Source organism: Oncorhynchus kisutch, linkage group LG15, assembly GCF_002021735.2.
Source record: "Oncorhynchus kisutch isolate 150728-3 linkage group LG15, Okis_V2, whole genome shotgun sequence".
Classification (NCBI taxonomy): Eukaryota; Metazoa; Chordata; class Actinopteri; order Salmoniformes; family Salmonidae; genus Oncorhynchus; species Oncorhynchus kisutch.
The window spans coordinates 6220167-6236423 of NC_034188.2; the positions used below are offsets into that span (position 1 = coordinate 6220167).

General features: G+C 44.8%; 1 protein-coding gene across 8 annotated transcripts in view; it reads left to right on the forward strand.

Annotated features, from left to right (window-relative positions):
- Positions 1-16257, forward strand: part of ahnak (AHNAK nucleoprotein) — a 71600-nt gene that overhangs the window by 40448 nt on the left and 14895 nt on the right. For 3 of the 8 annotated variants that reach the window (XM_031789520.1, XM_031789523.1, XM_031789526.1), the window contains 4 exons: positions 5356-5415; positions 6379-6551; positions 6747-6976; positions 7464-16203. In XM_031789520.1, the coding sequence (XP_031645380.1) occupies positions 6395-6551; positions 6747-6976; positions 7464-16203 (9127 nt within the window). In that variant the 5' untranslated portion in view covers positions 5356-5415; positions 6379-6394. Of the gene's footprint in view, positions 1-5355; positions 5416-6365; positions 6552-6746; positions 6977-7463; positions 16204-16257 lie in introns of all 8 variants that reach the window. The other 5 variants (XM_031789521.1, XM_031789519.1, XM_031789525.1 and 2 more) reach the window with 2 other exon arrangements.

The window sequence follows — 16257 nt, forward strand, 5'->3', positions numbered from 1 at the left end:
AGTGGTGTGGTGGTAAAGTACTGAGTGTTTCTGCAGGCTAGGCGTCGTAGTGGTGTGGTGGTAAAGTACTGAGTGTTTCTGCAGGCTAGGCGTCGTAGTGGTGTGGTGGTAAAGTACTGAGTGTTTCTGCAGGCTAGGCGTCGTAGTGGTGTGTTGGTAAAGTACTGAGTGTTTCTGCAGGCTAGGCGTCGTAGTGGTGTGGTGGTAAAGTACTGAGTGTTTCTGCAGGCTAGGCGTCGTAGTGGTGTGGTGGTAAAGTACTGAGAGTGTTTCTGCAGGCTAGGTGTCGTAGTGGTGTGGTGGTAAAGTACTGAGTGTTTCTGCAGGCTAGGCGTCGTAGCGGTGTGGTGGTAAAGTACTGAGTGTTTCTGCAGGCTAGGCGTCGTAGTGGTGTGGTGGTAAAGTACTGAGTGTTTCTGCAGGCTAGGCGTCGTAGTGGTGTGGTGGTAAAGTACTGAGTGTTTCTGCAGGCTAGGCGTCGTAGTGGTGTGGTGGTAAAGTACTGAGTGTTTCTGCAGGCTAGGCGTCGTAGTGGTGTGGTGGTAAAGTACTGAGTGTTTCTGCAGGCTAGGCGTCGTAGTGGTGTGGTGGTAAAGTACTGAGTGTTTCTGCAGGCTAGGCGTCGTAGTGGTGTGGTGGTAAAGTACTGAGTGTTTCTGCAGGCTAGGCGTCGTAGTGGTGTGGTGGTAAAGTACTGAGTGTTTCTGCAGGCTAGGCGTCGTAGTGGTGTGGTGGTAAAGTACTGAGTGTTTCTGCAGGCTAGGCGTCGTAGTGGTGTGGTGGTAAAGTACTGAGTGTTTCTGCAGGCTAGGCGTCGTAGTGGTGTGGTGGTAATGTACTGAGTGTTTCTGCAGGCTAGGCGTCGTAGTGGTGTGGTGGTAAAGTACTGAGTGTTTCTGCAGGCTAGGCGTCGTAGTGGTGTGGTGGTAAAGTACTGAGTGTTTCTGCAGGCTAGGTGTCGTAGTGGTGTGGTGGTAAAGTACTGAGTGTTTCTGCAGGCTAGGCGTCGTAGCGGTGTGTTGGTAAAGTACTGAGTGTTTCTGCAGGCTAGGTGTCGTAGTGGTGTGGTGGTAAAGTACTGAGTGTTTCTGCAGGCTAGGTGTCGTAGTGGTGTGGTGGTAAAGTACTGAGTGTTTCTGCAGGCTAGGCGTCGTAGTGGTGTGGTGGTAAAGTACTGAGTGTTTCTGCAGGCTAGGCGTCGTAGGCGTCTATTATACGTGGGAACACTTGGAGCAGATATCCTGGTGATTTGTGTCGTGTGTGTGTCCAACAATGAAAATGTTGGAACATGGATGCCCAAATACAACCACCCTGCTGAATCCTACTGTATGGGTTGATTGGACCAAATACAACCACCCTGCTGAATCCTACTGTATGGGTTGATTGGACCAAATACAACCACCCTGCTGAATCCTACTGTATGGGTTGATTGGACCAAATACAACCACCCTGCTGAATCCTACTGTATGGGTTGATTGGACCAAATACAACTACCCTGCTGAATCCTACTGTATGGGTTGATTGGACCAAATACAACCACCCTGCTGAATCCTACTGTATGGGTTGATTGGACCAAATACAACCACCCTGCTGAATCCTACTGTATGGGTTGATTGGACCAAATACAACCACCCTGCTGAATCCTACTGTATGGGTTGATTGGACCAAATACAACCACCCTGCTGAATCCTACTGTATGGGTTGATTGGACCAAATACAACCACCCTGCTGAATCCTACTGTATGGGTTGATTGGACCAAATACAACCACCCTGCTGAATCCTACTGTATGGGTTGATTGGACCAAATACAACCACCCTGCTGAATCCTACTGTATGGGTTGATTGGACCAAATACAACCACCCTGCTGAATCCTACTGTATGGGTTGATTGGACCAAATACAACCACCCTGCTGAATCCTACTGTATGGGTTGATTGGACCAAATACAACCACCCTGCTGAATCCTACTGTATGGGTTGATTGGACCAAATACAACCACCCTGCTGAATCCTACTGTATAGGTTGATTGGACCAAATGGATCACCAGTTGGGGAACCCTGTTCTATAGATTGATTGGACCAAATGCATCCCCGGTCGGGGAACCCTGTTCTATAGATTGATTGGACCAAATGGATACGGCCACAGAACTCTTTTATATAATGTAATGTGAGTTGGCTAAACTTAAAATAGTAAGGAAACCGATTTGCCTCGATTCAATTAAGTTAGGTGAACGTATCTCTCCTGAGTCAATTGGACCCCGAATGGATACAGCCACACTGTATAACATACAAGTCTATATGTTTATGTTCATGTGCACCACAATCGTTCAATGTTGCCTGTGATTAAGTTGACTCACAGTACAGCATTCATCGGAAAGTTCTTTCCATAAAGGTCAGGAATGAACATTGAACACTGGACACTGGATAGTTCTTCTTCACAGGCTGTGTCCCAAATGGCACCCCGGACCTTGGCCCAAAGTAGTGTACTATGTATGGAATAGGGTGTAATTTGGTGACGCACACAACACAGTCTTCTTGATGAATTAGGGTGTCCTCTTTGAAAAAACGGACATAATTGTCTGTCAAGACTCTAAAGCAATGGTGTAACATAGGCCTCCGCTGTCTGCGTAGGTGGAGGTTGATACAGCACAGACATATAATTATGTAATTACAAAGGGGTGGGATGTTGGAGGAGTTGACATTAACGAAACAATGGGTTATCTGTCCCCAATGTGTGTGTTGGACGGGACAGGCATTCACCCTGGCAAGTAAAATGATGTAAACAAATCACTTTCATGCTGTGTTTTATTTTGTAGCATTCTGTTTTGTTTTTGTGATGTGTATTACATTAATTCCATGGCTATGAATATTGTAGATGGATTTTTTTTTTAACAGTATAACTTTAGACCGTCCCCTCGCCCATACCCGGGCGCGAACCAGGGACCCTCTGCACACATCTAACAACAGTCACCCCACGAAGCATCGTTCCACCATCGCTCCACAAAAGCCACGGCCCTTGCAGAGCAAAGGGGGAACTACTACTTCAAGGTCTCAGAGCAAGTGACGTCACCGATTGAAACGTTATTTAGCGCGCACCACCGCTAACTAAGCTAGCCGTTTCACATCCGTTACATCAGCACCACCGCTAACTAAGCTAGCCGTTTCACATCCGTTACATCAGCACCACCGCTAACTAAGCTAGCCGTTTCACATCCGTTACATCAGCACCACCGCTAACTAAGCTAGCCGTTTCACATCCGTTACATCAGCACCACCGCTAACTAAGCTAGCCGTTTCACATCCGTTACATCAGCACCACCGCTAACTAAGCTGGCCGTTTCACATCCGTTACATCAGCACCACCGCTAACCAAGCTAGCCATGTCACATCCGTTACATCAGCACCACCGCAAACTAAGCTAGCCGTTTCACATCCATTACATCAGCACCACCGCTAACTAGCTAGCTATTTCACATCCGTTACATCAGCACCACCGCAAACTAAGCTAGCCGTTTCACATCCATTACATCAGCACCACCGCTAACTAGCTAGCTATTTCACATCCGTTACATAGGTCTACTGTATATTTGACTTTTCAAATGGTACAGTTCCATTGTGAGAAAGGGGAGAGCGTTATAGGGTGCAAGTGATGAGTTATAAAGCCACGTATGTTTTTGATTGTCCTCCCTGTCAAAGTGCATTATATCTCAACGTGGTCTCAAGAGCATTTTTCGTTATTATTCTGTAAGTAAATTATAATTCGTATGATACAGTATGTTATGAATTGCATATCGTACAATATGTTACGAATTACAAATCGTACAATATGTTACAAATTTGCTAAACATTGTGTCTACCGTTAGCTAGTTGGCTAACGTTAGCTCTAGGGGTTAGGGTTAAAGTTAAGGTTAGGGGAAGGTTGAGCTAAAATGCTAAATAGTTGCAAAGTCGCTAATTAGCTAAAATGCTAAATTTGTCTGTGATGAGATTTTGAGCATGCAACCTTATGGGTCGCTAGATGTTTTTTGCGTTCTACCCCTACCCATCCACCCTGACCAACCAGCTTCCTTTATATTGTTGCCTTAAGTAACCTATCTTTACGTAACCATACCGACCGTAACGTACTCATTCGAGTGTCCCGGATTTACTTTTACTATGTTACGTCTAGTCTATTGAGACCAGGCTGCATATTATAATTTTTTAAATATATTTTTTTAACCTTTATTTAACTAGGCAAGTCAGTTAAGAACAAATTCTTATTTTCAATGACGGCCTAGGAACAGTGGATTAATAAATGCCTGTTCAGGGGCAGAACGACAGATTTGTACCTTGTCAGCTCCAATACACATGAACATGTTGTCTGTTGCGTCACAGGGTTTAGCAGTCACAGTTCATTTCCTAAAAACTTGCCTTGATAAACCTGTGAAATCAAAAGGGTAGGATCCACTAATCTACTAAATGTACTTCTCAGTTCAGACATATTATTTGTAGGCTTTCACAACCTTGGAACACATCTTGAACCCAGCAAAGTGACGATAGTTACAAATGAACAGGTCAATTTCACAACAAATCGTTGACAGAGAATAAGTCTGTCAGGAGTCACACCAGGGGCGCTACATAAAAACACGGGAAATGACAGTTTGGTCTTACCTTGACTGAGCTATTTCTATAGGGCCTGATGCCGTGTGTACAAAACAAGAGGTTTGGTTTATGTATGTGTGCGTATGTGTGCTTGTGTGTGTGTGTTTTATTTATACAAGACTGTACGTGTGTGTGTGTCTGTGTGTGTGTGTGTGTGTGTGTGTGTCTGTGTGTGTGTGTGTGTGTGTGTGTGTGTGTGTGTGTGTGTGTGTGTGTGTGTGTGTGTGTGTGTGTGTGTGTGTGTGTGTGTCTGTGTGTGTGTGTCTGTGTGTGTGTGTGTCTAAAGAATGGAAGCTACAGCCATCATTGTTCTCAGTATTGACATTGGAGTGTAAAGCTTCAGGATCAGGCAGCTTTCCTCAGGGTAAGGGTGTGGTCTCAGTCCAACTCCAACCAAATTTCCACAAAAACACAGCACAGGAGAGAAATAGAGGGAACTGAGAATTGGATGGTTATATAAGACAAGGCAGTACTACTCACCTACCCAGAGTTTTAGCGCCATCTAATGGCCATTGCATTATAGCAAGAACTTGTTGTAACCATGCATTGAGAGACAGGTAAAACATGGCTTTCATAAAAGCAGATGCACATGCAAATATGGCAGGTGCCTTACATTTTGTACACATTTTAACAGGTTTTTTTTTTACAGAATGGTTTGCTGTAGCTTGTTCATGAACCAACAGTACTGATGTTATCTCATGTTTTGTTTTTCAGTAAAACCAAGGCAGAAACAAACCACACCAGAGCATAGGCAAAGGACAAGGAAAAACAAAGGTATTTCACCTACTTAGAAATCACCTTAAGAAATACTATAGTCTTTGTTTGCATTTTATCTTCTATTTCATGTGATTTGTTTTCTCTCTCTCTCTCTCTCTCTCTCTCTTTCTCTCTCTCTCTCTCTCTCTCTCTCTCTCTCTCTCTCTCTCTCTCTCTCTCTCTCTCTCTCTCTCTCTCTCTCTCTCCCCTTCTCTCTCCCCCCTCTCCCCTTATCCCCCTCCCTCTCTCTCTCCCCCCTCCCCCCTCTCCCCTTATTCCCCCTCTCTCTCCCCCCTCCCTCTCTCCCTTCTCTCTCCCCTTCTCTCTCTACCTCTCTCTCTTCCCCCTTCTCTCTCCCCCTCTCCCCTTCTCTCCCCCTCTCTCTCTCTCCATGCCTTCTCTCTCTCTCCCCCTCTCCCTTATTCCCCCTCTCTCTCCCCCTCTCTCTCTCCCCCCTTCTCTCTCCCCCCCCCTTCTCCCCCTCTCTCTCCCAGCCTTATCTCTCCCCCTCTCTCTCCCCCACCTTCAATCACCCTCTCTCATCCTCTCCCCTTCTCCCCCCTCTCTCCCCCACCTTCTCTCTCACCCTCTCCCCCCTCTCTCTCTCCCTGCCTTCTCTCTCCCCCTCTCCCTCTCTCTCCCCCACCTTCTCCCCCCTTATCTCTACCCCTTTCTCTCCCCCCTTTTCTCTCCCCCTCTCCCCCCCTCTATCTCTCTCCCTGCCTTCTCTCTCCCCCTCTCCCTCTCTCTCCCCCTCTCCCCCTCTCTCTCCCCCCACCTCCCCCCCTCTCTCCCCCACTCCTTCTCTCTCCCCCACTCCCCCTCTCTCTCCCCCACTCCTTCTCTCTCCCCCACTCCTTCTCTCTCCCCCACTCCTTCTCTCTCCCTTCTCTAAAGTCCAGCCCATGAACTAACTTAATGTTGTTATTCTTCAATGCATCTTTGAGATTCTTCTTGTATTGAAAAAGCCCTATTGAACAGATATCGTTATTAAAGGATGGCTGAAGAGGAGGAAACCAGGGAGGTGCTCTTCTCTGACTGGTCGGGTCCAGAGAAACAGGGAATGACCCTTGAGCAGTCAGGTGAAGGAGAGATCTATGTCAAAGAGGTGAAAATGGAGTCGCCTGCTGGACGCACTGGAAGAGTACACGAGGGTATGTAACGGAGTTAGCATTGCTCTTCTGTAAGGTATTCATTAACCTTAATTAATTTCTACAGTTACTTAAGCTCCTGATATCTTATAATTGATGTAAGTTGATATACAGTAAGATTTGTGCTCTACGGGAGGTGGGAGGTGCTCTACGGATTTTAACATGGTATCAATGCTCTCTTGTGTCCTTCCCCTAAAGGTGATCAAATTGTGGGTGCCACCATCTATTTTGACAACATGAGTTCCGAGGAGACAGCGGAGCTCCTCAAGACCTTAAACAAACACAAGGTTGGACTGAAACTACAGAACAAGGACAAGTCACCATGCCGCTCCCCCATGGGCACTCTGTCACCCAGCCGATCCCCAATGGGCACTCTGACATATGAAGGGAAGGGAAGGTTTGGAGGCTCCAGCCAAGGCAGTATCCTGGTATGTAGCTATGTTTACTGTGCAAGAAATGACAAGTGTATTTACTTGTGTGATGGTGCGGCAAAGATTGGACTTTTACAGGATTTAAAAAAACTTTTCAGTAGCTTTTTTGTGAACACCAGGATTGGGGTAAATTCTATTTCACTTCCAGTCAATTCAGGAAGTACACTGGAATTCCAATTATCTTCAATGGTTTTGTAACGAGGAACATTTAGAATTGTAATTAGAATTAGGTTTACTTTCGGAATTCACTGGAATTGAAATTTAATTGAACCCCAACTCTAGTGAACACAGACTTCTTGAAAACAAACTATACACATATCTTCTTAAATATACTCACTTCCATATCGAATGTTCATACTGTATATTTTCAACAATAGTATTATTACCTAATGTAATACATTTATTATTATTATTATCATTATTATTAATTTATTATTATTTATTTACTGCGATTACTGATTTCACCTTATTTTGACGAGAACAGAGTGGGGAGGATGAAGATTACAAGAGAATATATTCCAAGAAGATTAAGCCCCGGCTGAAGTCTGAGGATCTGGCGGAGGGCGTGGACATCCATACGGAACGCCACAGCAGCACCAGCACCGACGGCAGCACGATCACCACCGTCACCCGTCGCATCACTACCTACTCTGTAGACATGCCAGGGGGCGTGGACGAGCAGCTTGATCTAACCAGCCCAGAGTTTAAAGGGCAACGGTACGAGCAGTCAGGAGGGGGCAGCTCGACTCAAATCCGAGTTTTACACGGAAGCGGAAGCTCTTCAGGTGTAGGAGGTGGATTGGAGGGGGGGGATTTTGAACTAGGAGGTGATGGTGTTTCCTTCACTGGGCCGCATGTAACTAGCTCTTCTGAGAAGCACTGGAGCACTGGAGGGGTGAAGACCACCAATGTAACGAGGGAGATAGAGGGCGGAGATGGTGGAGCAGCAGGGATCAGATTCAAAGGACCTAGCTTTGGAATGTCGGGGGTGAAGGGTCAGCGGGAGTTCGGCCTCTATAGAGGGGGTCAGCAGGGAGACGGGAGCTTTCAGGTTTCAGGTGACTCAGCTGACGACCAGGCAGGATCAGTCAATGTCACGGCACCTGGAAAAACAACAAATATTTCATCCAGCTCCATATCAATGGGTAAAGGGGAGGTGAGAGGAGTAGACGTTCATTTGTCTGGTAGAGGCAGTGCAGACTGGCAGGGTAGGGTCGGAGGTTCAGTACCTGGAATAACTATTAGTGATCAACAGATGAGAGAGTCTGGGAGCGTCGGTCACTCCGGAGTCAACCAGGGTGGGGTTTCCTTACCCAGCATGCCAGGCATTGATGCAGGGTTGAATGGAGGCAAGATATCAACAGACATAAGAGCGCAAACACTTGACATCAATAACCCAGGCATAAAGGAGTCTGGCTCAGTGAAAACGTCTGTAAAAGGACCATCGGTAAAAGGAACAACAATTGAAAATGAAAGCAAACTTAAAGGTGGCATCAAAATGCCATCATTTGGACTGAACATTGCAGGTACAGAAAGCGATGGAGATGTTAAACTACCGAAGGTGAAGGGTAGTGTAGATGTTTCGGTTCCCGGGGTAGATGTAGATGTATCAGCCCCATCGATGAATGTTAAAGAAGGAAAGAAGATAGGTGGTATTGATATCAAAGCACCCAAAGTAGACATTAAAGTTTCAGGTGTTGATGTTCATGATCCAGAAGGAAGTTTCAAGATACCCAAAGTAAAGATGCCATCATTTGGAATCAAAGAAGCGGGACGTGTCAACCTACCAAAAACCGACATTGACATCAAGCCTCCCAAAGTAGAAATTAAAGGTCCAGAACTGGACACTGAAGGCCCAGATGGCAAAATCAAAGGGTCAAAATTCAAGATGCCGACAACATCAGGACCAAACATCTCAATGCCTGATGTGGACTTCAACCTGAAAGGTCCAAAGATGAAGGGAGATGTTGATGTGTCAGGGCCCAAGATAGAAAGAGACCTCAAATCACCCAAAGTAGACATAGAGGGGCCAGATCTTGACATTGAAGGTTCAGGAGGATTTAAGATGCCAAAGATGAAGATGCCATCATTTGGATTCAAAGGTCCTAAATTGGAGGGTCCAGATGTTGATGTTAACCTGCCAACAGCTGATATAGACATCAAAGCGCCCAAAGTGGACATTAAAGGTCCAGAACTTGACATTGAAGGCCCTGATGGTAAAATCAAAGGGCCGAAATTCAAGATGCCGTCAATGTCAGGACCAAAGATCTCCATGCCTGATGTGGACTTCAATCTGAAAGGTCCCAAGATGAAGGGAGCTGTTGATATGTCAGGAGAACTTAAAGCACCCAAAGTAGACATTGAAGGTCCAGATCTTGACATTGAAGGTCCAGATGGAAAAATCAAAGGGCCAAAAGTCAAGATGCCATCAGTTTCAGGACCGAAGATCTCCATGCCCGATGTGGACTTCAATCTGAAAGGTCCAAAGATGAAAGGAGATTTCGACGTGTCAGGGCCCAAGATAGAAGGAGACCTCAAAGCACCCAAAGTAGACATAGAGGGGCCAGATCTTGACATTGAAGGTTCAGGAGGATTTAAGATGCCAAAGATGAAGATGCCATCATTTGGATTCAAAGGTCCTAAATTGGAGGGTGCAGATGTTGATGTTAACCTGCCAACAGCTGATATAGACATCAAATCGCCCAAAGTAGACAATAAAGGTCCCGAACTTGACATTGAAGGTTCAGGAGGATTTAAGATGCCAAAGATGAAGATGCCGACTTTTGGAATCAAAGGTCCTAAACTGGAGGGTCCAGATGTGGATGTCAAACTACCTAAAGGTGACATTGAAATAAAGGGACCCAACGTTGACATCAAAGGTCCAGAACTGGACATTGAAGGCCCTGATGGAAAAATCAAGGGCCCACAATTCAAGATGCCTTCCATATCAGGACCAAAGATCTCAATGCCTGACATGGACATCAACCTTAAAGGGCCAAAGATGAAGGGTGATGTGAATGTGTCAGTGCCAAAGATAAAAGGAGACCTCAAAGCACCCAAAGTAGACATAGAGGGGCCAGATCTTGACATTGAAGGTTCAGGAGGATTTAAGATGCCAAAGATGAAGATGCCATCATTTGGATTCAAAGGTCCTAAATTGGAGGGTCCAGATGTTGATGTTAACCTGCCAACAGCTGATATAGACATCAAAGCGCCCAAAGTGGACATTAAAGGTCCAGAACTTGACATTGAAGGCCCTGATGGTAAAATCAAAGGGCCGAAATTCAAGATGCCGTCAATGTCAGGACCAAAGATCTCCATGCCTGATGTGGACTTCAACCTGAAAGGTCCCAAGATGAAGGGAGATGTTGATATGTCAGGAGAACTTATAGCACCCAAAGTAGACATTGAAGGTCCAGATCTTGACATTGAAGGTCCAGATGGAAAAATCAAAGGGCCAAAATTCAAGATGCCATCAATTTCAGGACCGAAGATCTCCATGCCTGATGTGGATTTCAACCTAAAAAGTCCAAAGATGAAGGGAGATTTCGACGTGTCAGGGCCCAAGATAGACGGAGACCTCAAAGCACCCAAAGTAGACATAGAGGGGCCAGATCTTGACATTGAAGGTTCAGGAGGATTTAAGATGCCAAAGATGAAGATGCCATCATTTGGATTCAAAGGTCCTAAATTGGAGGGTCCAGATGTTGATGTTAACCTGCCAACAGCTTATATAGACATCAAAGCGCCCAAAGTGGACATTAAAGGTCCAGAACTTGACATTGAAGGTTCAGGAGGATTTAAGATGCCAAAGATGAAGATGCCGTCTTTTGGAATCAAAGGTTCTAAATTGGAGGGTCCAGATGTTGATGTTAACCTGCCAAAAGCTGATATAGACATCAAAGCACCAAAAGTGGACATTAAAGGTCCAGAACTTGACATTGAAGGCCCTGATGGTAAAATCAAAGGGCCGAAATTCAAGATGCCGTCAATGTCAGGACCAAAGATCTCCATGCCTGATGTGGACTTCAACCTGAAAGGTCCCAAGATGAAGGGAGATGTTGATATGTCAGGAGACCTTAAAGCACCCAAAGTAGACATTGAAGGTCCAGATCTTGACATTGAAGGTCCAGATGGAAAAATCAAAGGGCCAAAATTCAAGATGCCATCAATTTCAGGACCGAAGATCTCCATTCCCGATGCGGACTTCAATCTGAAAGGTCCAAAGATGAAAGGAGATTTCGATGTGTCAGGGCCCAAGATAGAAGGAGACCTCAAAACACCCAAAGTAGACATAGAGGGGCCAGATCTTGACATTGAAGGTTCAGGAGGATTTAAGATGCCAAAGATGAAGATGCCATCATTTGGATTCAAAGGTCCTAAATTGGATGGTGCAGATGTTGATGTTAACCTGCCAACAGCTGATATAGACATCAAATCGCCCAAAGTGGACATTAAAGGTCCAGAACTTGACATTGAAGGTTCAGGAGGATTTAAGATGCCAAAGATGAAGATGCCGTCTTTTGGATTCAAAGGTCCTAAATTGGAGGGTCCAGATGTTGATGTTAACCTGCCAAAAGCTGATATAGACATCAAAGCGCCAAAAGTGGACATTAAAGGTCCAGAACTTGAAATTGAAGGTCCAGATGGAAAAATCAAAGGGCCGAAATTCAAGATGCCATCAATTTCAGGACCGAAGATCTCCATGCCCGACGTGGACTTCAATCTGAAAGGTCCAAAGATGAAAGGAGATTTCGATGTGTCAGGGCCCAAGATAGAAGGAGAACTGAAAGCACCCAAAGTAGACATTGAAGGTCCAGATGTTGACATTGAAGGTTCAGGAGGATTTAAGATGCCAAAGATGAAGATGCCATCATTTGGATTCAAAGGTCCTAAATTGGAGGGTCCAGATGTTGATGTTAACCTACCAAAAGCTGATATAGACATCAAAGCGCCAAAAGTGGACATTAAAGGTCCAGAACTTGACATTGAAGGCCCTGATGGTAAAATCAAAGGGCCGAAATTCAAGATGCCGTCAATGTCAGGACCAAAGATCTCCATGCCTGATGTGGACTTCAATCTGAAAGGTCCCAAGATGAAGGGAGATGTTGACATGTCAGGAGAACTTAAAGCACCCAAAGTAGACATTGAAGGTCCAGATCTTGACATTGAAGGTCCAGATGGAAAAATCAAAGGGCCAAAATTCAAGATGCCATCAATTTCAGGACCGAAGATCTCCATGCCCGATGCGGACTTCAATCTGAAAGGTCCAAAGATGAAAGGAGATTTCGATGTGTCAGGGCCCAAGATAGAAGGAGACCTCAAAGCACCCAAAGTAGACATAGAGGGGCCAGATCTTGACATTGAAGGTTCAGGAGGATTTAAGATGCCAAAGATGAAGATGCCATCATTTGGATTCAAAGGTCCTAAATTGGATGGTGCAGATGTTGATGTTAACCTGCCAACAGCTGATATAGACATCAAATCGCCCAAAGTGGACATTAAAGGTCCAGAACTTGACATTGAAGGTTCAGGAGGATTTAAGATGCCAAAGATGAAGATGCCGTCTTTTGGATTCAAAGGTCCTAAATTGGAGGGTCCAGATGTTGATGTTAACCTACCAAAAGCTGATATAGACATCAAAGCGCCAAAAGTGGACATTAAAGTTCCAGAACTTGAAATTGAAGGTCCAGATGGAAAAATCAAAGGGCCGAAATTCAAGATGCCATCAATTTCAGGACCGAAGATCTCCATGCCCGATGTGGACTTCAATCTGAAAGGTCCAAAGATGAAAGGAGATTTCGATGTGTCAGGGCCCAAGATAGAAGGAGATCTCAAAGCACCCAAAGTAGACATTGAAGGTCCAGATGTTGACATTGAAGGTTCAGGAGGATTTAACATGCCAAAGATGAAGATGCCATCATTTGGATTCAAAGGTCCTAAATTGGAGGGTCCAGATGTTGATGTTAACCTACCAAAAGCTGATATAGACATCAAAGCGCCAAAAGTGGACATTAAAGGTCCAGAACATGACATTGAAGGCCCTGATGGTAAAATCAAAGGGCCGAAATTCAAGATGCCGTCAATGTCAGGACCAAAGATCTCCATGCCTGATGTGGACTTCAATCTGAAAGGTCCCAAGATGAAGGGGGATGTTGATATGTCAGGAGAACTTAAAGCACCCAAAGTAGACATTGAAGGTCCAGATCTTGAAATTGAAGGTCCAGATGGAAAAATCAAAGGACCAAAATTCAAGATGCCATCAATTTCAGGACCGAAGATCTCCATGCCCGATGTGGACTTCAATCTGAAAGGTCCAAAGATGAAAGGAGATTTCGATGTGTCAGGGCCCAAGATAGAAGGAGATCTCAAAGCACCCAAAGTAGACATTGAAGGTCCAGATGTTGACATTGAAGGTTCAGGAGGATTTAAGATGCCAAAGATGAAGATGCCATCATTTGGATTCAAAGGTCCTAAATTGGAGGGTCCAGATGTTGATGTTAACCTACCAAAAGCTGATATAGACATCAAAGCGCCAAAAGTGGATATTAAAGGTCCAGAACTTGACATTGAAGGCCCTGATGGTAAAATCAAAGGGCCGAAATTCAAGATGCCGTCAATGTCAGGACCAAAGATCTCCATGCCTGATGTGGACTTCAATCTGAAAGGTCCCAAGATGAAGGGAGATGTTGATATGTCAGGAGAACTTAAAGCACCCAAAGTAGACATTGAAGGTCCAGATCTTGACATTGAAGGTCCAGATGGAAAAATCAAAGGGCCAAAATTCAAGATGCCATCAATTTCAGGACCGAAGATCTCCATGCCTGATGTGGATTTCAACCTAAAAGGTCCAAAGATGAAGGGAGATTTCGACGTGTCAGGGCCCAAGATAGAAGGAGACCTCAAAGCACCCAAAGTAGACATAGAGGGGCCAGATCTTGACATTGAAGGTTCAGGAGGATTTAAGATGCCAAAGATGAAGATGCCATCATTTGGATTCAAAGGTCCTAAATTGGATGGTGCAGATGTTGATGTTAACCTGCCAACAGCTGATATAGACATCAAATCGCCCAAAGTGGACATTAAAGGTCCAGAACTTGACATTGAAGGTTCAGGAGGATTTAAGATGCCAAAGATGAAGATGCCGTCTTTTGGATTCAAAGGTCCTAAATTGGAGGGTCCAGATGTTGATGTTAACCTACCAAAAGCTGATATAGACATCAAAGCGCCAAAAGTGGACATTAAAGGTCCAGATCTTGAAATTGAAGGTCCAGATGGAAAAATCAAAGGGCCGAAATTCAAGATGCCATCAATTTCAGGACCGAAGATCTCCATGCCCGATGTGGACTTCAATCTGAAAGGTCCAAAGATGAAAGGAGATTTCGATATGTCAGGGCCCAAGATAGAAGGAGAACTGAAAGCACCCAAAGTAGACATTGAAGGTCCAGATGTTGACATTGAAGGTTCAGGAGGATTTAAGATGCCAAAGATGAAGATGCCATCATTTGGATTCAAAGGTCCTAAATTGGAGGGTCCAGATGTTGATGTTAACCTACCAAAAGCTGATATAGACATCAAAGCGCCAAAAGTGGACATTAAAGGTCCAGAACTTGACATTGAAGGCCCTGATGGTAAAATCAAAGGGTCGAAATTCAAGATGCCGTCAATGTCAGGACCAAAGATCTCCATGCCTGATGTGGACTTCAATCTGAAAGGTCCCAAGATGAAGGGAGATGTTGACATGTCAGGAGAACTTAAAGCACCCGAAGTAGACATTGAAGGTCCAGATCTTGACATTGAAGGTCCAGATGGAAAAATCAAAGGGCCAAAATTCAAGATGCCATCAATTTCAGGACCGAAGATCTCCATGCCTGATGTGGATTTCAACCTAAAAGGTCCAAAGATGAAGGGAGATTTCGACGTGTCAGGGCCCAAGATAGAAGGAGACCTCAAAGCACCCAAAGTAGACATTAAAGGTCCAGAACTTGACATTGAAGGTTCAGGAGGATTTAAGATGCCAAAGATGAAGATGCCGTCTTTCGGATTCAAAGGTCCTAAATTGGATGGTGCAGATGTTGATGTTAACCTGCCAACAGCTGATATAGATATCAAAGCGCCAAAAGTGGACATTAAAGGTCCAGAACTTGACATTGAAGGCCCTGATGGTAAAATCAAAGGGCCGAAATTCAAGATGCCATCAATGTCAGGACCAAAGATCTCCATGCCTGATGTGGACTTCAATCTGAAAGGTCCCAAGATGAAGGGGGATGTTGATATGTCAGGAGAACTTAAAGCACCCAAAGTAGACATTGAAGGTCCAGATCTTGAAATTGAAGGTCCAGATGGAAAAATCAAAGGGCCAAAATTCAAGATGCCATCAATTTCAGGACCGAAGATCTCCATGCCCGATGTGGACTTCAATCTGAAAGGTCCAAAGATGAAAGGAGATTTCGATGTGTCAGGGCCCAAGATAGAAGGAGATCTCAAAGCACCCAAAGTAGACATTGAAGGTCCAGATGTTGACATTGAAGGTTCAGGAGGATTTAAGATGCCAAAGATGAAGATGCCATCATTTGGATTCAAAGGTCCTAAATTGGAGGGTCCAGATGTTGATGTTAACCTACCAAAAGCTGATATAGACATCAAAGCGCCAAAAGTGGACATTAAAGGTCCAGAACTTGACATTGAAGGCCCTGATGGTAAAATCAAAGGGCCGAAATTCAAGATGCCGTCAATGTCAGGACCAAAGATCTCCATGCCTGATGTGGACTTCAATCTGAAAGGTCCCAAGATGAAGGGGGATGTTGATATGTCAGGAGAACTTAAAGCACCCAAAGTAGACATTGAAGGTCCAGATCTTGAAATTGAAGGTCCAGATGGAAAAATCAAAGGACCAAAATTCAAGATGCCATCAATTTCAGGACCGAAGATCTCCATGCCCGATGTGGACTTCAATCTGAAAGGTCCAAAGATGAAAGGAGATTTCGATGTGTCAGGGCCCAAGATAGAAGGAGATCTCAAAGCACCCAAAGTAGACATTGAAGGTCCAGATGTTGACATTGAAGGTTCAGGAGGATTTAAGATGCCAAAGATGAAGATGCCATCATTTGGATTCAAAGGTCCTAAATTGGAGGGCCCAGATGTTGATGTTAACCTGCCAAAAGCTGATATAGACATCAAAGCGCCAAAAGTGGACATTAAAGGTCCAGAACTTGACATTGAAGGTTCAGAAGGATTTAAGATGCCAAAGATGAAGATGCCGTCTTTCGGATTCAAAG